Source organism: Eucalyptus grandis, chromosome 5 (genome assembly GCF_016545825.1).
Source record: "Eucalyptus grandis isolate ANBG69807.140 chromosome 5, ASM1654582v1, whole genome shotgun sequence".
NCBI classification, from domain to species: Eukaryota; Viridiplantae; Streptophyta; class Magnoliopsida; order Myrtales; family Myrtaceae; genus Eucalyptus; species Eucalyptus grandis.
In genome coordinates this window covers 15,761,500-15,783,416 of record NC_052616.1, presented here as the reverse complement: position 1 = coordinate 15,783,416, position 21,917 = coordinate 15,761,500, and the positions used below count along the sequence as shown (strand labels likewise).

The 21,917-nt window shown below is 40.8% G+C and overlaps 3 protein-coding genes across 4 annotated transcripts; all 3 read left to right on the top strand.

Annotated features, from left to right (window-relative positions):
- Window positions 1-5,614: 5,614 nt before the first annotated feature.
- On the top strand, window positions 5,615-8,342 carry LOC108953995 (vestitone reductase). Its single transcript, XM_018873884.2, is given in 5 exon segments — window positions 5,615-5,971; window positions 6,645-6,668; window positions 6,671-7,168; window positions 7,538-7,733; window positions 7,818-8,342. Coding segments are annotated over 5 exon segments (981 nt in total). The 5' UTR covers window positions 5,615-5,850; the 3' UTR covers window positions 7,960-8,342.
- A 2,581-nt stretch (window positions 8,343-10,923) lies between these two features.
- Window positions 10,924-11,465, top strand: LOC120293383. Its single transcript, XM_039312548.1, has one exon. It carries the CDS (start codon window positions 10,925-10,927, stop codon window positions 11,357-11,359), a length of 435 nt encoding a protein of 144 aa, XP_039168482.1. The 5' UTR covers window position 10,924; the 3' UTR covers window positions 11,360-11,465.
- A 1,864-nt stretch (window positions 11,466-13,329) lies between these two features.
- Window positions 13,330-15,942, top strand: LOC104430684 (vestitone reductase). Of its 2 annotated transcripts, none has more exons than XM_039312543.1 (4): window positions 13,330-13,525; window positions 14,217-14,741; window positions 15,161-15,305; window positions 15,390-15,942. In XM_039312543.1, the coding sequence occupies exons 1-4, from the start codon at window positions 13,405-13,407 to the stop codon at window positions 15,613-15,615; spliced, it is 1,017 nt and encodes a 338-aa protein (XP_039168477.1). In that variant the 5' UTR covers window positions 13,330-13,404; the 3' UTR covers window positions 15,616-15,942. The 2 variants fall into 2 exon arrangements, with proteins under 2 accessions (XP_039168477.1, XP_039168476.1); XM_039312542.1 differs by having other exon boundaries at window positions 15,110-15,305.
- The last annotated feature ends 5,975 nt before the right edge of the window (window positions 15,943-21,917 follow it).

Here is a 21,917-nt window from a genome sequence, read left to right as displayed (position 1 = left end):
AGGCAAGATTGGCCTAAGTGAGAGGAATGAATTAAAGCTGAATTAGCTTCCTAACTAAACGAGATGTTTTTGGACTTATAACTCGTATCCCTGATAATGTAAAGCCCGTTGGATATAAATGAGTATTTATCTGAAAACGAAATGAGAAAAACGAGGTTGTTAGGTATAAAACCCGACTCGTTGCCCAAGGATTCTCCTAGAGACCTAGGATTAATTATAATGAGACATATTCACCTGTGATGGATATGATTACATTTCGTTTTCTCATTAGCCTAGCAATCTTTGAAAGATTGGAAATGCGTCTTATGGACGTTGTGACGGCATATTTATATGATTCATTAGACTATGATATTTATATGAAAATTCCCGAGGGATTCAAAATGTCTGAAGCATGCACTCCCCGCAATTTATTCTCAATAAAATTGCAAAGATCTTTGTAGGTGTTAAAGCAATCCGGTCGCATGTGGTATCAACGCCTAAGTGAGTACCTAATTAAGGAAATGTACAAGAATGATCCTATCTACTCATGCGTGTTTATTAAGAAATTAGAAACTGGATTTGCTATTATAGCAGTTTATGTCGACGATATAAATTTAATTGGAACTCCAGAAAAGTTAGCTGAAACTGCTGAATATTTGAAAAGGGAGTTTGAAGTTAAAGATTTGGGTAAAACCAAACTTTGTCTTGGTCTAGAGCTTGATCATAAAGCAAATGGAATAATTGTCCATCAATCAGCATACATTGAAAGATTGCTTAAACGTTTCAACATGGACAAAGCTCACCCATTGAGCACCCCTATGGTTGTCAGGTCTCTAGATCCCCAAAAGGACCCATTTCGTCCTAGAGAATTTGATGAAGAGATACTTGGTCCCGAAGTACCATATTTCAATGCAATTGGGGCTTTGATGTACTTGGCACAATGTATAAGACCAGATTTTGCTTTTACGGTAAATTTATTGGGACATTTTAGTTCCGAGCCAACTCAGAGACATTTGAATGGAGTTAAACATATTTTCCGTCATCTCCGAGGAACCATAGATTTGGGATTATATTATTTCAAGGATTCCACTAACTCTGGTTTAGTTGGATATGTTGATACTGGGTATAAATCTGATTCACATAAGGCTCGCTCTCAAACCGGGTATTTATTTTGTTATAACGACACTGCTATTTCTTGGCATTCTACGAAGTAATCGCTAGTAGCTACATCTTCTAACCACTCTGAGATTATTGCTTTATATGAAGCTGTAAGAAAGTGTGTTTGGTTAAGATCCGTTATAACACATATTCATAATTCTTGTTACTTAATATCGGTTACAAATTCTCCCACTATAATTTATGAAGATAATGCTGCTTGTGTTGCACAAGTCAGGGGAGGATATATCAAAGGTGATAGGACCAAGCATATCTTGCCGAAATTTTTTTATACTCATGAACTTCAAGAAAGTCGACAAATTGATGTTAAAAAGATTCTATCTATAAATAATCTTGCAGATCTTTTTACCCAATCATTGCCAACATCAAGTTTTGAGAAATTAGTATATGGCATTGGTATGTGGCGAGTTCACAAGATGCAAGATTGATTAGCCCCAGCAGTGGTTACATGGCTCAATTGAGGGGGAGATATTATGAACTATGCATTGCAGCATTGATATGCGGCAAGTTCACAAGATGCAAGATTGATTAGCCGCTGCAGTGGCTATATATGCATTACACTCTTTTTTCTTTTTGTCCAATTTTTTCCCACAGGGTTTTTCCGACTTAAAGTTTTTAATGAGACAATTAATGCATCCATAAAAGGGAGAGATTATAAAGTTTATGCTCTGCACTCTTTTTCCCTTTTGTCTAGTTTTTGTCTCACTGGGTTTTTCCGGCCTAAGGTTTTTAATGAGGCAGTATCATTCGACGCACATTCATAATAAATACAATGAATATTCAAGGGAAAGTGTTATAAAATACATGAATGAATATTCATTATATTCATCTTATCTAATGTACTTATTATGATACATTTGTATCATATATTCTAAGTACATCTTCCTATACAATGAATGTTCATTTTCCTTATCCAGTACATGTATCATTCGATACATTGATATTAATAATAAGTACATTCTTGTTCTCCTATAAATAGGAGTTTAGTTTTGATGTACAATAGAACAACGATTACAATATAGTGAAATATCTGGCTTTCTCTATTATCTCTAGTGTTCACTTGCTTTCTATTCTCAATCTCTTCTCTATTATATCTTCGCAACGCAATATTTTACAACAAAGATTATGTTTTTCTTAATTTTTTTACATATTTATATTTTGACCCCTCATTTATTAAAAATTTAAAAAATTGATCACATGCTTGTTAGAACTGCGTATTATAATTCGGAACACAGATGTTAGAATTCCACTCACGTGTCAAAGGGTATCGGGAAAATTGATTTTGATACCTGTTGACTAAATGTTAGACATGTGTCAAAGTGTTCACATGATACAAAGGTTCCCGGATGGTATCGCTACTTCGTAGTCAATCACTTTTAAGAACAAGGTTCCTCATTTTTCAAATTAATAAAATTTTCAGTGTCTTATATCTTGTTCCTTATTTGTTTATTAAAGAACACGATTTAGATTAATACAAATACATATATCTACAGATAAATCAATATCATTTATAGATGTCAATATGAAAGCATATATAAATAACATAATAGGAATACCAATGTAACACAGCTTCAAATGGGATTCTAATTTTACTATTTTAGAGATTATTAGCTACACTTCACAATTATAAAGATTTTGATTGAGTTATCGTGATATTCATAAAAACCAAAAAGGCACAAAGTAATGTAATATTATTAATTTTTTTTTTGGAGAAAAACTACTGAAATGAAAAGATATTAAAAAAAAACTTCGCTTACAAAACTTCTGAATCGTACTAAATGATTGATTTGACTTTATAAGGAAGTTGAGAAATTAGATTAAAAATTCAAAAGTTTAAGAAATTATATTGAACATGAAAAGTAATTGAAGAATCATAATAAACAAATTAAAAGCGATAACTTGGTCAAAATTGACGGATTAACAGTATTATTTCGCCGTTGATTTCGCCAAACTTTAGCTGACTTTGCCTTTCTCCCTCTCCTCTTCTTTGAGCAACTGTCGATGCCCTTCTCTCTCTCTCTCTCTCTCTCTCTGCGCATTGTCACTCGTCCAAGGGATGGAGGCATTAGATTTTGCCAACAAGACAAATGGACATTGCTCTCATCTAGATCTCGACGGTGTGAGATAGAGGTGTGCAAAATGGACCGCCCTAATTGGGAATCATCTAGATTGACTGATTTGGTTCAATTTCTAGGAGTGGCGGTTTGGTTTCTGATTCCAAGGGAAAACTGGATCAAACGAACATGACTAACTAAATATACTTTTTTTATTATATTATCTTAAAAAATAAATAAAATGTAAACTAAATATTATCTTGATCCAATTCTAAGTAATAGAAAAAAATAAGTAATTGATTCTATTGAATCGGATGATGTGGTCCGATTCTCGGGCCGGTCCCTGGTTCGGTTCTGTTTTAGGAAATCAAACCTTACCGGAAACCGATCACCCTACGAGAACCCTCTTGCCGTGGAGGCGTCTATGTAAATTTTGGTCGCCCTCCAAGCCTGCCTGATGCGGAGATTTGAAGGAGCCGTGATCATGGACAAGGACTGTCAATGGTAATCAAGCCTCTGTGCACTCTGGCCCGCGCATGCATGAAGAGAGAGAGAGAGAGAGAGAGAGAGAGAGAGAGAGAGAGAGAGAGAGAGAGAGAGAGATCTATCGCATGTTGGACAAAGGTGGAGAAACTAAGAAGTGATTTCGTAGCGCCACAATAGCTGCTGACGGGTCCGATTTTAGGTTGACATGTGGACGTTGACTCCTCTCTTCCTCCTCCATCCACAGAGCGCTGTCCGGCCATCCAGGCTTGCGCTTGTTTACTGATCACGGCCGCTGGAATTCCGAGTTCGTCATCAAGGGTTCGTAGCCATGGACGAGCTGCAGTCTGTGGATGAGCCGCCTCGTGAGCTATGCTGAGCAAGGTTTGTGGCCATGGGCGAAGCCATATCTGGACAAGCAACACGGCGGGGCGAGTGGCTTAGGCTGATCACGAGCGACGCCCGCTAAGGGGCGCAGATAGTGCGACGGGATGGTGCCATCCAACTCGAAGGGCTAGTGATCTCGAAGGCCCAGTAAGAGCTCCATCGCCATGGAGAAGGAGGAACTCGCCCCTTGGTTCCGTCTTCCCAACCAAGGTAGAAGGATGGAACTTGTTGATGGTCCGGATCTGCGACCTTGGCGACGGCGACTTGTCCAAGGTCCGGGATGACAGAGCTGACCGGATCTGGCCAAACAAAATGGTCGAGCATGGACATTACTCTCTAGCCTTGCTCGTCCATATTGATGTTGCTGCTATCATGGCTGGCCGGTGACGCTCCCAATCATGACCACATGCCTTGCTCATCCATGACCTCAAAAGGCGAAAAGAAAAAACAAACGCGAGGCGGCTCGTCCGACTTTCATGGTCGGTGGAAGTAGAAACATATTTTAATTGTCTTTTCCCATCCACATCAACAAACACGAGTCAATTTATAAGCGGACGTGAGTAAAAATACTCGCAACATGACCAGCAGTTGATGTAAACGCTATGGAACCATCGAATATTTTATCGAGGCGGAGGAAGCTATCGGAAACGGTAGCTGTCGAGATGGTCTTGGGGGGTCGTGGAGGAAGCATGGGGCAATGGGTAAGCTGCAATAATCGGTTAGAGGATAGACAAAAAAATGGGGCGAGAAGAATTTTTCTCCTTGTTTATTTCAGACTACACAAATTGCACAAATTTAATAGAGATGTTTATAATCTTAGGTCATGCTAAAAGAGAGTTAAGTAGCTAATATGACTCCCAAAAATTCTTTTGTTTGACCTCACTGAACTTCAATCCATGAAAACTTGGTTCATTTCATTTGTTACATGCCGCCCTGGGCCATGCTACACAGAAAAAAAGAAAAAAAAAAAAGAGGATCCAAAATATAAAATTTATGTTTTGCCCCCATAAAAGGGATGAACTGGAAAAATTAGGAACGCTTTGCTCATTTATCGAGCGCTTAAGGCCTTTTTCTTGATGATCTCATTAGAGTCCTTGCTGGGCTAGCTTCATCCCCGCGGGAGGGGAACGCATGATGATGTTCTATGATGCAACATACGGAAGTGAAGGACCGGTTCCTCTGCTGTTAAAATCGATCTTGAACGATCTTGAATTACAGGTGGATTTGCATCACTACTGCTTCTACCACTATCATTTATGAACGGTGGGATGCTCTATCCCTTCTCGCCGTGTAGGGATTAAAGCAAGGCGATCTCATTCACCCTTTACCTGTTTATCCGTTGTATGGAAATACCTGGCTATTTATTTGCAGAGGAATGTCGCAATGGCAATTGGAAGCAGAGGAGTGTCGCAATGGCTATTTATTTCCACGGGAGTTTGGCAATTGGTTGCCAACATTATACATATACCATATTATTTAACATCCTCTCTTGTGTGTGAATCGAGACTTACATTTGAAATACGACGGATGATTGAAAAAAGTAGATCGAGTGCTTATGATTCAAACCGACAGACGACTTTCAGCGGGGAAGATGCACCTGTCACCACTCATTTTTTTTTGCCCCTTTTGAAAATGAAAATCAAAGTGAAGTAAGTGGCTTTGCATCCGCGTTTAAGTGGAGAAGCGCGCCCGCTCTGCTGACCAAAACATCGAGGTCACTCAAAAAAGTTTGATGCTTCCCGAAAATTGAAGCGTCTCACTTCTCCAAGCCATGGAGGGCAACAGAGGCACGGTGTGCGTGACAGGCGGTACTGGCTTCATAGCTTCATGGCTCATCATGAGGCTCCTTGAACATGGTTACTCCGTCCGGACCACCGTCAGACCCGACCCGGGTAAGTCTCCCTTCCTGCCTGAACATGGAGATTCGTTCTTGCCATGAGTTCTGATCAAGTGTATAGTCTCAGATTGATGTTTTGTACTGTATATGTCGACACGACGGTCCAACGTGATCTGATCTGTCTGTGTCTGCAAATTTATTGGCAATACTAAGGTTAGCTTTCTTGATTGAAGTTTGATCGTATAGATTAAGTGTTTGCTCATGTGTTTCGAACGGTCTGTGTATGTGAAATGTTATGCAGAAAGTTGGGGTGTCGACAGATGGAGAAATTTATATGTATTTTGTCGGATTTGGGCGTTTGAGGTTCGATTCTGATCGGAATTGTCATTGGGCATGGAACCATAAGAAAAGCAACCCTTTTTTGCCGCCTTTTCAAGCATGAGAAAGCATAAGATGAACTAAGGATGTCTTGAATTAGGGGCAGCTGAATCGGTTAATGATGATCTCTTGCTCTTGTTCTACATATGAATTCGCTCATTCTCTCTTGAATCAGCTTTTCTTGCAGTTCTCGTTTCTAAGTTTAATGCTGTAATTCGGAGTGTTTCCTGAATGAGTCATGTTGGTTAATTTATTTTGGGCTGCTATCTCCAGTTAACCTCACACATCAGTTTCCCATTCGATGTTTGAGCTTTTATTCGCAAAGCGATTGACCGATTTGTTCCGGTCAGATGGCAAAAGGGACACGAGCTTCTTGAAAATCTACCAGGAGCATCAGAAAGGCTTCAAATCCTCACCGCTGACCTCAGTGACCCCGAGAGTTTCAGCCCAGCCATCAAGGGCTGTGTCGGAGTCTTCCACGTTGCCACCCCGGTGGACTTCGAGGACAGAGAGCCAGAGCCAGTCGTAACCAAACGATCCATCGATGGAGCGTTAGGCATCCTGAGGGCCTGCCTGAACTCCAAGACGGTGAAGCGTGTCGTGTACACTTCGAGTGCGGCTGCAATTCCATTTAACAACTCTGGGGCCGATATATTGGATGAGGACTCCTGGAGCGATGTTGAGTCCATCCGAGAAATGACGAGGCTTGGAGCTTCCTACGCAATCTCAAAGACATTGACTGAGAAGGCGGTTCTTGAGTTCGGAGAGCAGCACGGACTGGAAGTGGTGACGGTGGCTCCCCCGTTTGTCCACGGGCCTTTCATTTGCCCCAGGTTCGCTGGATCCGTCAGAACTTTGCTGGCTTTGGTATTAGGTAATGTGATACACGAGAAAATATTATATGATCAATATAAATAGGGTCAGTCAAGTCTATCCGAACCGTTGATCACGTGAAATCTACAGAGAAACTATAGTTCATATAATATTGATCTCCATAATCTATTGATTTTACAATAACTTTTCGTGATACATTTTTGGTACTGCAGTCAAATTCATGATCAATTTGATTGTTTTGGTCACCAGAACGATACCAGAATTCCATAATTTGACAACGTTTCTCTGCTCAATGTCAAGTATATGACAAAGGAAGACAAGACTATAATCTGTCCGTCTATATGTTTATATTCATTTCGATGATACAAAGAATCTTAAATCTTAGATTGACTGCGTTCCAAATTAACAGGGAACGAGAATGAGTACTCTCTTCTTCTCGAAGTAGCTTTGGTGCATGTAGATGACTTGGCGAGAGCACACATCTTCCTCTTCGAGCACCCCGACACCAAGGGGCGGTACATTTGTACCTCGGCCACGATGACCATCAAGGAGATGTCCGAGTTTCTCTCGGAAAGATACCCGGAGTTTCAGATACCCTCTCCAGAGTAAGTCCTGATATATCCCATTTCATGATGTAACAGATAATTGCTGTTCTTGGACTGAAAGCAAAGCTTTTCAAATCTTTGTAGGTCCTTGAAGGAATTGAAAGGCCCCAGGTTTTTCCGCCTATCGTCAAGGAAACTGTTGGACGCCGGTTTTGAGTATAAGTACAGGATCGAGGACATGTTTGACGGAGCCATCCAATGCTGCAAAGAAAAGGGGTATCTCTAGATCAACCGAAGCCTACGGAATTCAGTACATCAGGCTGAACGTAGGAATGTTCAGAGTACCAGAAAGTGGACATGATGCCATTTAATGGTATGACCTATTTCTTTTCTGACCTTGGCTGAAAATAGTCCTCTAAACAAAATGCAGAAAGAATAGAGAAACATGGTGAGAAAATGCGTACCATGTATCTAGCACAGCTTGTGAAAACTAATTTATCCGAGCGCCATATAGGAGATAGCAAACCGCATAAATAATCTTGGTACTGTATGTTTCTGTTCTTGTACATTTGATATTGCAGTACTGAGAACAGAAGCACTTATAGCATAGATCATGATATACGTGTGTTTGGTTCTTCGTGAATATTGTTGAGAATTTCTGTTTCCGAAGCTTAATGCACCATCTATGTTGCCATGTACTGTAAGAAATCGATAGCATCTCCACTGTCTTTTTTAATCCATGCTATATCAAGCAACTCTGCCTTTCCTATTGGAAGTACTACTGAAAGCACCCTTTCATTCTTAAAGAAAGTATTGCATAGAACCATTTTCCTTATTCAATACAACGTTCATTGTCGAAACCCTTTTCCACTCAACTTACATTTCTTCCAAGGCAAAATCAAAATCGTCATCAAAAAGCATCACCAATCTAGGAAATCGTTTACCTATTCCATAGCATTGGTACTAGGCTACTAGCCATTAAACACAAGTTCGCCTTTTCTCTCCTTTTCACTAGAGATACCAAGATCACTCCAAGTTGATTCCATTGCCCTGTATTTCTTTGATTTCCTCCCTCCTCCTCGTGCAAGCAGGATACTCGAACTTGACATGTCCTAATTTCTTACAAGCAAAGCAAAGCAAATTACCTCCGTTTTGTCCCCGTTGCTTTCGTCATTGTCCCGTGACAATTTCTTTTGCCCCTAAAGTCCTAAAGAAAACGCTCAAATTTTTCTAGTCAGTATAAACATTACTTGGAGAGTTGGTATGCTCCTTCGAGTTAAGCGCATCAGCTGAGATAATTTAACTCTTCTTCACTTTTGGTTTCCTCACTGGTTACCCCCGATCCATCCCGAATCTCCATCGCTGTTCTCCACATTGATATCTAATTATATTCAGCCCGCGTTGGAGTGCAATCGAGCCTATGCCCAGATTTGTAGCTTGCGCTAGTTCCTTCTCATGAATATCATCTCTTCCTTCGTTTGATGCAGCGCATGGTCCATTTTCAATGACTTTCCATGCTTCCTGATCTATAGATTTGATGAACATCTCCATTTCTGCATCTCCTATAAACAAAATCAGAGCCGCGAAAGAGGCAGAGGTTGAACAACAGGTTGACCTTCATTCAAGTGGGTACTACCAAGCATGGTTGCCCACGCTGCAGACTGTTTATCTAAAAGGGCAAGAAAAACTAATCGTTCCCTGTGTCAATGCTATGATCCGACCGTGCATGAAGTTGAAATCCGTTCATCTAGGAATTAGTATTTCAACCGTGCCGGAACGACTGGTATACTACTGCTCGGTCTTCAAATTTCCGGTCTTCACACGCCAAAAAAAATAAAAAAAATTCCGGTCTTCACGCCGATTCTAGACTGAGTAAAGGCTCCAATTTTTCGATGCTATCGCTTGCAAACTATTCAAGGGGTCCTTTGCTTTCCATATGGTTGCGTATGCGGAAGGGGAAGGGGAACGGGAGTGGTCATCATCCGTCAGAGCGAATGCCAATCTTCTCTATTTGTAAATTTAAATCTTCTAATAATAACGATAATGGATCCTACATTATAAACATAACAACTCGATCCGATAAGAGTGGGGAGTAGTTGCCGGGGCTAGAAGGCCTAGACAATGAGTGGCTCGTGACGAGCTTTTAGGATGGTGAAGGGTGTATGAATGAACTGAATTATGTACTGAACCGAATTGTGCAAAAACTAACTTACAGAGGCGTTTTTTGATATAATGTTAAAATTTGCTTTGGAACTTCAAAGTTAAGTGAGCTCAAATTAAGGCACTTCCAAGCTAAGTAGCATCGACACGCAACACGATACCACACGACACGACACGTCGACACATCATTTTTCAAAACTAGAGAATTCCGACACGTTGGGACATGCATATTAAAATTATCATATTTATGATTATTTCAATCAAGATAATTTTAATCAAATTCATAAATAAATAAATAAATAAATAAGCCTAGAATGAATATACACTAAAAACATTAATTCGCCATTTATTAATATCATTTATTGTTTCAATTTGACAAATTCAATTATATTTCAATAATTCATAAAACTTAGAGAAAAACAAGCAGTCTATATTTCTGGACTCGCATGTTATATATGTTGGAAGATGATGAAAAACTTAAGAGGTAAAATTGTGTATCACAGGAAGTGGGAGTCAAAAGATAAAAGAAGATTGGGTTTTTCTTCTTTCTCCATTTATTATTTTTATTATTGTGTGTGAAAATATTTTGACCTCTCATTTATTGAATTTTTAAAATTGACCTCAATATAAAAATCTTGTGTTAGAAACTCGCATGTTAGAATTTCGACTCAAGTGTTGGAGAGTGTTAGAAAAGTTGACTAAGTGTTGGATTTTCCGACGTGTGTTGACTGAGTGTCGAGAGTGTCCGAAAGTGTTGGAGAGTGTCGGACATGTATCGTGTCCGACACGACACAAAAGCTCTTGAGGTGTGTCGATGTTTCATAGCTTCCAAGATTGGTAACCTCATGAGAAATTACTTCCCCGTTCGTTAAAGGACAACCACGAAGCTCGACATGGAATTGGTCAAAGCGAACACTCTCAAGCGATTTAATTCAGGATCTCATAATGAATGTCCACAAACCCTGTTACATATGCGGCGAAATATCTAACATTCTTTCCTGGCTACTGTCGGCCACCTCTCTCCAGTAGCATAAAAAAGCACCATTTCCATCACAAGCTAGCTTGGGAAAGAGAGAGAGAGAGAGTCGTTGATGGAGAGCGGTAAAGGCATGGTGTGTGTAACGGGCGGGACTGGATACTTGGCTACATGGACGATCATGAGGCTCCTCGAGAAGGGTTACTCGGTCCGGGCCACCATCCGTCCCGACCCAGGTAAGCACGGCGGATCGCGACTTTATCCGAGCACTTATAGAATAACGGTAATGGACCCAGGCAGTCCAGATCGGAAGAGGGGCAAGGGACACTCTGAATTCGGTTGGGGTTTCTCTAGGGACTGGCGCTTTACTTTGAACGATGCTTATCATTTGGCTGAAGGCTTGGATGCTTGGAGAAAGCTGGAAGAAGACTGGAGCTGCGCGTGGAAAGCGGATGTTGTTCCTCATCATTTGGTTAATGTCACTACCAGCATTGCCACGAGATCCACTCTGGCGAGAAGAGATTCGAATGTTAGCACTATCTCTCCTTAATGAATGTTGGGCTGACATTGGTGCTCCTTCTCCCCTTCACCATAGTTATGATCTTAGTCTGAGGGACTGGACCGGCGCTAATGTTGGCCACAGATTGGTTATGCGTCTGCACATAAGAATTGGGTTGGGAACAAAAGTGGGGAGGAGGAGCTAGGAATAGAGCTGTTCATCCTTGGAAGTGACCTCCACGAAGGCTGGCACAAGCTCAATACTAAAAGTGCCGTCGTAGGAGCAATAGGTGCACCTGGGAGCTGGAAGCGTATTGCGTGATGATCAAGGAACCTAGTGCAGATAAGGGAGCGCAATTACTTGAAGTGGAAACAGATGCTATGTGAGTCTTTTCTAATAGGGACGTCCAAATGCTAATGGCGCTACCGCAGAGGCCTAATGCAGCTGCTGGGTCAGTGTAGAATCACCCACATCTTCAGAGAAAGCGAACCAGCGTGTAGATCGAACGGCCATATTGAGGGAAAGGAAAGGACGAGAGCACGAGAGAGACAAAAGGGAAAAGTAGCTTTGTCTCATCGCAGGAAAGAGAGTCAACATGCACTGATTAACCTAACTAGGAGTGCTCCCTCCAAGCACAGCTGGGTGAGGATAAAGATCGTGTAAACGATCGACACCGGTCATGCACTGGTCCGGATAGCGAGTTCAATTGAGATGAAAAGTAGGGTTTCTCGCCATGGATGGTCCTCTTCGTTGGATTGAGACCGAGCGCCAACCCCACCGCCAGCATTCGAGCAGGACCATGACAGAGAATTGTGGACACCTCCACTAACATCGAATGGCACGACGAGGGTCGTCCTCTTTTGGGACGCGATAATGATGGAATCGTACAAATCTCTTCGTCAAACCATGAATGATTTTGCCAGTGTGTTCATGGTTTATTTGATTCAAATGAGAATTTCTGAGGGTTATAAAAATATGTATAGAGAGAATTTCATATTGTCTCGGTAACAAGTTCATTACGATATTCTCTTATTTGAGGCCAACAGTTATATCGCTTAATTGGGCGAACATATTTCACAAAATGAATGGCATTATTGGTATAGTTTAGTGCCGCGATATCTTGATGCCCACAACTCTATATCATTAAAGCATTTTAATGTGTCGGGCAGTTGTTCTATCTATTATCGATCGGCAAATTAATTTTCACAAACAATTAAGATCTTTTTGTGTATTTGTTATGATCCTGACATTTTGTAGAAAAAAGAAATAATTGCTGATCATGTTGTAACACTTCCGTCCAACTATTGATTGGTGATAAAGTGAAAAACTTGAATGAAATGACGAATTCATTGAATTCTAAGAAATCAAAAGATCTATAGATAGTGAAACAAATCATTTTTTCTTTCGAAAAAGTTTTAAGCTGTTTAGATGGTTGCCAACATTATTGATGCACCATATTATTTAAGACCCTTTATTGTGTGTGAATCAAGACTTACATTTGAAATACGAGATAGGTGCATAATCACATCAAACGAAAATCGAGGATGGATAAACATACAAAACATGGGAGGGAGTCTAGGCATTCAACCTTGTCACTTGTGCTCTAATACCATGTTAAACAAGTATTTTTTTTTCAAAGAATTTAAGATGTTAAAAAATATTATCCAACGTATGTCAAGTCGTTGTACCACCGAATGTGGTAGTCTAGTAGCAAATGGGTATCTTGTCTTTAATTAAGTCATAAATTAGAGTTTTATTGAGTATGAATCTCTAGCCAACTTGTGTCATAGGCATTTAATGTCGAGAGATACTTGTCTATTGACACATTGGTGTAGGATTGCGTCCACAATGGATGATTGAAAAGTAGATTGAGTGTTTATGATTCAAATCGAAAGATGATTTTCAGGGGAAGATGTATCCGTTACCACTCATTTATTTTTTTGGTCCCTTTTGAAAATGAAAATCAAAGTGACGTAAGCGGCGTTGCATCCCCTTTTAAGTGGAGAAGCGCCCCCCGCTCTGCCAGCCGAAACATCGAGGTCACTCAAAAAAGTTGGATGCTTCCTGAAAATTGAAGCGTCTCACTTCTCCAAGGCATGGAGGGCAACAGAGGCACGGTGTGCGTGACAGGCGGTACTGGCTTCATAGCTTCATGGCTCATCATGAGGCTCCTTGAACATGGTTACTCCGTCCGGACCACCGTCAGACCCGACCCGGGTAAGTCTCCCTTCTTCTTTCTTCCTGCTTGAACATGGAGATTCGTTCTTGCCATGAGTTCTTATCAAGTGTATAGTCTAAGATTGATGTTTTGTACTGTATATGTCAACACGACGGTCCAACGTGATCTGATCTGTCTGTGCCCGCAAATTTATTGGCAATACTAAGGTTAGCTTTCTTGATCGAAGATTGATCGTATAGATTAAGTGTATGGGACTGCTCATGTGTTTCGAACGGTCTGTTCATGTGAAATGTTTATGCAGAAAGTTGGGGTGTCGACAGATTGAGAAATTTCTATGTATTTTGTCAGGTTCGGGCGTTTGAGGTTCGATTCTGATCGGAATTGTCATTGGGCTTGGAACCATAAGAAAATCAACCCTTTTTTGCCGCCCTTTCAAGCATGAGAAGGCATAAGATGAGCTAAGGATGTCTTGAATTAGGGGCAGCTGAATCGGTTAATGATGATCTCTTGCTCTTGTTCTACATTATGAATTCACTCGTTCTCTCTTGAATCAGCTTTTCTTGCAGTTCTCGTTGCTAAGTTTAATGCTGTAATTCGGAGTGTTTCCTGAATGAGTCACGTTGGTTAATTTATTTTGGACTGCTATCTCCAGTTAACCTCACACATCAGTTTCCCATTAGATGTTTGAGCTTTTATTCGCAAAGCCATTGACCGATTTGTTCCGGTCAGATGACAAAAGGGACACGAGCTTCTTGAAAAATCTACCAGGAGCATCAGAAAGGCTCCAAATCCTAACCGCTGACCTCAGTGACCCCGAGAGTTTCAGCCCAGCCATCGAGGGCTGTGTCGGAGTCTTCCATGTTGCCACCCCGGTGGACTTCGAGGACAGAGAGCCAGAGCCGGTCGTCACCAAAAGATCCATCGATGGAGCGTTGGGCATCCTAAGGGCCTGCCTGAACTCCAAGACGGTGAAGCGGGTCGTGTACACTTCGAGTGCGGCTGCAATTCAATATAACAACTCTGGGGCCGATATATTGGATGAGGACTCCTGGAGCAATGTTGAGTCCATCCGAGAAATGACGAGGATTGGAGCTTCCTACGCAATCTCAAAGACATTGACTGAGAAGGCGGTTCTTGAGTTCGGAGAGCAGCACGGACTGGAAGTGGTGACGGTGGTTCCCACGTTTGTCCACGGGCCCTTCATTTGCCCCAAGTTCGCTGGATCCGTCCGAATTTCGCTGGCTTTGGTATTAGGTAATGCGATACACGAGAAAATATCATATGATGAATATAAATAGGGTCAGTCAAGTCTATCTGAACTGTTGATCATGTGAAATTCACAGAGAAACTCTGGTTCATATAATATTGATCTCCATGATCTATTGATTTTACAATAACTTTTTGTGATACACCTTTGGTACTGCAGTCAAATTGATGATTAATTTGATTGTTTTGGTCACCAGAACAATACCAGAATTCCATAATTTGACAACGTTTCTCTGCTCATTGTCAAGTATATGACAAAGGGAGACAGGACTATAATCTGTCCATCCATACGTTTATCTTCATTTCGATGATACAAAGAATCTCAAATCTTAGATTGACTTCGTTCGAAATTAACAGGAACGAGAATGAGTACTCTCTTCTTCTCGAAGTATCTTTCGTGCATGTAGATGACTTGGTGAGAGCACACATCTTCCTCTTCAAGCAGCCCGACACCAAGGGGCGGTACATTTGTACCTCGGCCACGATGACCATCGAGGAGATGTCCAAGTTTCTCTCAGAAAGATACCCGGAGTTTCGGATACCCTCTCCAGAGTAAGTCCTGATATATCCTATTTCATGATGTAACAGATTATTCCTGTTCTTGGACTGAAAGCAAAGCTTTTCAAATCTTTGTAGGTCCTTGAAGGAATTGAAAGGCCCCAGGTTCCCCGCCTATCGTCAAGGAAACTGGTGGACGCCGGTTTTGAGTATAAGTACAGGATCGAGGACATGTTCAACGGAGCCATCCAATGCTGCAAAGAAAAGGGGTATCTCTAGATCAACTGAAGCCTACGGAATTCAGTACATCAGGCCGAACGTCGGAATGTTCAGGGTACCAGAAAGTGGACATGATGCCGTTTAATGGTATGACCTATTTCTTTTCTGACCTTGGCTGAAAATAGTCCTGTAAACAAAATGCAGAATGAATAGAGAAACATGTTGAGAAAATGCGTACCTTGTATCTAGCACAGCTTGTGAAAACTAATTTATCCGAGCGCCATATAGGAGATAGCAAACCGTGTAAATAATCTTGGTACTGTATGTTTCTGTTCTTATGCATTTGATATTGCAGTACTGAGAACAGAAGCACTTATAGCATAGATCATGATATATGTGCCTTCTGTTCTTCTTGAATATTGCTGAGGATTTCTGTTTCCGAAGCTTAATGCACCATCTATGTTGCCATGTACCTTAAGAAATCGATAACATCTCCACTGTCTTTTTTAATCCATGCTATATCAGGCAACTCTGCCTCTCCTATTGGGAGTACTACTGAAAACACACTTTCATTCTTCAAGAAAGTATTGATACTAACAAGTCACGTGCGACCTAACACGCTGACACATTAATTCTCCAAAAATAAAGAATTCGAACCCATTGAAACACGGTGTATATTAAATGTATATGTTAATAGATATAAATGATAAATTATTATTTTTATGATTATTTTAATTAAATTCAAAACTAAATATATAATAAAAAAGAGTGTAGAATGAATTTACACCAATAACGTTAATCCATATTTTGTTAATATCATTCATTATTTCAATCTGACAAATTCAATTATATTCTAATAATGCATAAAATTGGAGGGAAAAAAATAGCAATTCACGTCCGGGACTTGTGTGTCAGAGCGTGTTGGAAGAGAAAAGAAAAATACACATTAAGGATGAATTGCATGTCACGGGAAGTGAGACTTAGAAAAAAAGAGAAAAAAAGGAGAGATTATGTTTTTCTTTTTTCCTCTTTTTTTTTTAAAATTTTTTTACATATTTATATTTTGACCCCTCATTTATTAAAAATTTAAAAAATTGATCACATGCTTGTTAGAATTGCGTATTATAATTTGGAACACAGATGTTAGAATTCCCTCTCACGTGTCAAAGAGTATCGGGAAAATTGATTTTGATACCTGTTGACCAAATGTTAGACATGTGTCAAAGTGTCCACATGATACAAAGGTTCCTGGATGGTATCGCTACTTCGTAGTCAATCACTTTCAAGAACAAGGTTCCTCTTTTTCAAATTAATAAAAATTTCAGTGTCTTATATCTTGTTCCATATTTGTTTAATAAATAACACGATTTAGATTAATACAAATACATATATCTACAGATAAATCAATATCATTTATATATGTCAATATGAAAGCATATATAAATAATAGAATAGGAATACCAATGTAACACAGCTTCAAATGGGATTCTAATTTTACTATTTTAGAGATTATTAGCTACACTTTACAATTATAAAGATTTTGATTGAGTTATTGTGATATTCATAAAAACCAAAAAGGCACAAAATAACATTATTATTTTTTTTGGGAGAAAAACTATTGAAATGAAAAGATATTAAAAAAAACCCACTTACGAAAACCTCTGAATCGCACTAAATGATTGATTTGACTTTATAAGGACATTGAGAAATTAGATAAAAAATTCAAAAGTTTAAGAAATTATATCGAACATGAAAAATAATTGAAGAATCATAATAAACAAATTAAAAGCGATAACTTGGTCAAAATTGACGGATTAACAGTATTATTTCGCCGCTGGTTTCGCCAAACTTTAGCTGACTTTGCCTTTCTCCCTCTCCTCTTCTTTGAGCAACTGTCAATGCCCTTCTCTCCCTCTCCACGCAACTCTCTCTCTCTCTCTCTCTCTCTATCTCTCTCTCTGCGCATTGTCACTCATCCAAGGGATGGAGGCATTAGATTTTGCCAACAAGACATGTGGACATTGCTCTCATCTAGATCTCGATAGTGTGAGATAGAGGTGTGCAAAATGCCCAAATTGGGTTCCTAGTTCCAAGGGGAAACTAGATCAAACCAAACATGACTAACTAAATATACTTTTTTATTATATTATTTCTTAAAAAATTAATAAAATGTAAACTAAATATTATCTTGATCCGGTTCTAAGTAATAGGAAAAATTAAGTAACTGATTTTACCGGATTGGAAGGTGTGGTCCGATTCTCAGTCCGGTCCCTGGTTCGGTTCTCTTTTAGGAAATTGGAACATACCGGAAACTGATCACCCTATGAGAACCCTCTTGCCGTGGAGGCATCTATGTAAATTTTGGGTCGCCCTCCAAGCCTGCCTGATGCAAAGATTTGAAGGAGTCCTGATCATGGACAAGGACTGTCAATGGTAATCAAGCCTCTGTGCACTCTGGCTCGCGCATGCATAGAGAGAGAGAGAGAGAGAGAGAGAGAGAGAGAGAGAGAGAGAGAGAGAGAGAGAGAGAGAGAGAGAGAGAGAGAGAGAGAGAGAGAGAGAGAGAGAGAGAGAGAGAGAGAGAGAGAGATCTATCGCATGTTGGACAAAGGTGGAGAAACTATGAAGTGATTTCGTAGCGCCACATTAGCTGCTGACGGGTTCGATTTTAAGTTGACATGTGGACATTGACTCGTCTCTTCCTCCATCCATAGAGCGCTATCCGGCCATCCAAGCTTGCGATTGTTTACTGATCACGGCCGCCGGAATTCCGAGTTCATCATCAAGGGTTCGTAGCCATGGATGAGTTGCAGTCTGTGGATGAGCCGCCTCGTGAGCTATGTTGAGCAAGGTTTGTGGCGATGGGCGAAACCATATCTGGACAAGCAACACGGCGGGGCGAGTGGCTTAGGCTGATCACGAGCGATGCCCATTAAGGGGCGGAGATGGTGTGACGGGATGGTGCCATCCAACTCGAAGGGCTAGTGATCTCAAAGGCCCATTAAGAGCTCTATTGCCATGGAGAAGGAGGAACTCGCCCCTTGGTTCCGTCTTCCCGTCTAAGGTAGAAGGTGGAACTTGTTGGTGGTCCGGATCTGCGACCTTGGCGACGGGAGACAGAGCCGACCGGATCTGGCCAAACAAAATGGTCGAGCATGGACATTTTGTTAGCTGGGTTCACTCCTATGTGGAGGAAGCCCAATGAGTTGCAAGCCCAAAAAGGACTTGAGCCCATATAATAATTTATATGAGGAAATAAGTTTCTCACTATCTATATAAAGAGGTAGCAGCAGAAAAGGAAACAATAACAAGAGAAAAAAAAAGCAGAAAATTCGGGTTTGGGGCAATATCTGATTTACATCAAGCTGGCGTCAGAGGTCGATTCGTGGTCCGATTGAGTTGAAATTTTGTCAGCATGTTCGTGGCGCAATTTAATCGAATCTGAACGGTTTGATTTTTGTTTGAAGCTCCATACATCAGGTTTTTCGTGGATTGATCAAAACCTGCGTTTTTGGTCAGATTTATCATTGATCTCTTGTGAAGTTCATGTGTGTTGCCAAGAATTATGTTCTTGAGGTATTTGCTGCTATGTACCTCTAGTATTTGCTAGAGAAGAACAATTTTATTGATAGTGAAGATTTTCAGGTGGACTTCGGTCCCGTGGTTTTTTATCTCCTCATATCGAGGAGGTTTTCCACGTAAAAAAATCGTTTTGTATTCGCGTGCTTGGTATTTATTTTACTCTACCATATCGATTCATATTAGGTTTACACAAGAGGGGAGATTATTTTATTCCGTTGTGTTGATTCGATATTGTTCGAATTATTTCCGTTCTCCCATCAGAGTGGTATCAGAGCAACAAGTTATTGCTTGATTTTTTTGCCTTGTGTTAAACAATGGAAACGAATACGAGTAGAATGGTTACACTGAATGGTTCAAATTGTCATATCTAGAAAGGGAAGATGGAAGATCTTTTATATGTGAAAGATTTTTATTTGCCTGTATTTGCTGAGGAGAAACTAGAGAATAAAACTGATGTTGAATGGTCTATATTTAATCGTCAAGTATGTGGTTATATCAGGCAGTGGGTAAATGATAATGTTTTGAACCATATTATTGAGGAAACACATGCACGCAGTTTATGGGATAAGCTCGAACAGTTATATGCTCGAAAGACTGGGAATAATAAGTTATTTTTGATAAAACAGATGATGGCTCTAAGATATCATGATGGTACTCATTTGACTGATCATTTAAATTCTTTTCAAGGAATTATAAATCAGTTGGATGGGAATCAAGTTTGATGATGAGATACAAGCACTATGGTTGCTTGGTACTTTGTCGGACTCATGGGAGACGTTCCGAACATCTTTGTCTAATTCTGCCCCGGATGGTACAATTACCATGGATTTAGCCAAGAGTAGTATTTTGAATGAAGAGATGAGAAGGAAGACACATGGATCGTCGTCTTCACATTCTGATGCCTTGGTTGTTGAGAAAAGGGGGAGAAGTGAGTCTCGAGGTTCGAGAAATAGAGATAAAAGTCGAGACAAAAACAGAGGTAAGTATAATAAATTTGCTAATGTTGAGTGCCATTATTGTCATCGAAGGGACATATTCAGAGGTTTTGTCGCCGCTTAAAAGGGAGAAACAAAAGGAGAAAGGTAAAGAGAAGAAAAGTGATGATGACAGTGATGACAATCGTGTCGCTGCACTTAAAAAGACTTTCTCACTATTTTTTATGGTGATGTGGTGAATTTTGTTTCTCGTAAGTATAATAAATTTGGGCAAAGAACGCTTCCAAGTGCCATAACTTTTGGCCAAAGGACACTTAAGTGCCATAACTTACGAAAGGTACACTTAAGTGCCAAATTCAAAAAAGCGGATCACTTGAGTGCCACTCCAAAAAATCCGGCCAAAACGCCAACATGGCATTTTCCGGTGAAGTGCGCCCAAAACGACGCTGTTTTGCACGCCGACGTGGCCAAACGGCGTCGTTTTGGGCCGAAAAAAAAGAAAATTAATTAAATTAATTTTAAAATTAAATTTAGTTAAAATATTTAAAAATAATAATTTTAAAATTAAATTTATTTAAAATATTTTAAAAAATAATAATTTAAAAAACTTTAAAAACCTTTAAAATATTTTAAAAAAATTAAAAAAAAAAAAAAGGGAATGGGGGCGGCGGGTGAGGATCGCCCTCGCCCGCCGCTGCCGCCCCCGCCGCCGCCGGAAGGGCCGGCGACGGCGGGGGGGTCGGCGGCCCTCGCCGGCCGGGCCAAGGGCCGCCGCCCGTCGGGGTCGCCCCGGCGGGCGGCGGCCTTGGCCCGGCCGGGCGAGGGCCGCCGACCCTCGCCGATCTGGGCGAGGGCCGTGCGCCCCCCTGATCTAGCGCCCGAATCCGGCGGCGAGGGCTCACGAGCCCTCGCCGCCGGTCGGCCGGGGTTGCCGGCCCCGGCCGTGGCCCGGCGACCCCCTGGCCGACCCTCCCCGCCGTCGCCGGCTCTTCCCGGCGGCGGCGGGGGCGGCGGGCGGGGGCGAGGGCGATCCCTCGGCCGCCTCCCCTGTTCCTTTTTTTTTTTTTTTTAAATTTTTTAAAGTTTTTTAAAGTTTTTTAAATATTATTTTTTAAAATATTTTAACTAAATTTAATTTTAAATTAAATTAAATTATTTATTTATTTATTTTGTTCCACGTCGGGTCAAAACGACGCCGTTTTGGCCACGTCAACGTGCAAAACGGCGCCGTTTTGGCCGCGCTTCGCCGGAAAAACGCCACGTTGGCGTTTTGGCCGGATTTTGGCCGGATTGGCACTCAAGTGATCTATTTTACTCCGATTTTGGCACTTAAGTGTACCTTTCGTAAGTTATGGCACTTAAGTGTCCCTTTGGGCAAAGTTATGACACTTGAGAGGTCCGCACGTCAATAAATTTGCTAATGTTGAGTGCCATTATTGTCATCAGAAGGGACATATTCAGAGGTTTTGTTGCCAGTTAGAAAGGGAGAAACAAAAGGAGAAAGGTAAACAGAAGAAAAGTGATGATGACAGTGATGACAATCGTGTCGTTGCACTTAAAGAAGATTTTCTCACTATTTTTTATGGTGATGTGGTGAATTTTGTTTCTCATGAGACCAATTGGGTAATTGATAGTGGTGCATCCGTTGATGCTACATCTCGTAGGGATTTCTTTACATCATACAAGTCAGGTGACTTCGGATCTGTGAAGATGGGAAACAATGGACTAGCTCAAGCTGGAGGCATCGGTGATGTGTGCCTAGAAACCAGCAATGGCACAAGGTTAGTATTGAATAATGTTAAACATATACCTGATATCCGCTTGAATTTGATTTCTACAGGCAAGTTGGATGATGAGGGGTATTGCAGCACCTTCAGTAATGGTCAATGGAAACTTACCAAAGGTTCTCTTGTTGTGGCTAGAGGTGAAA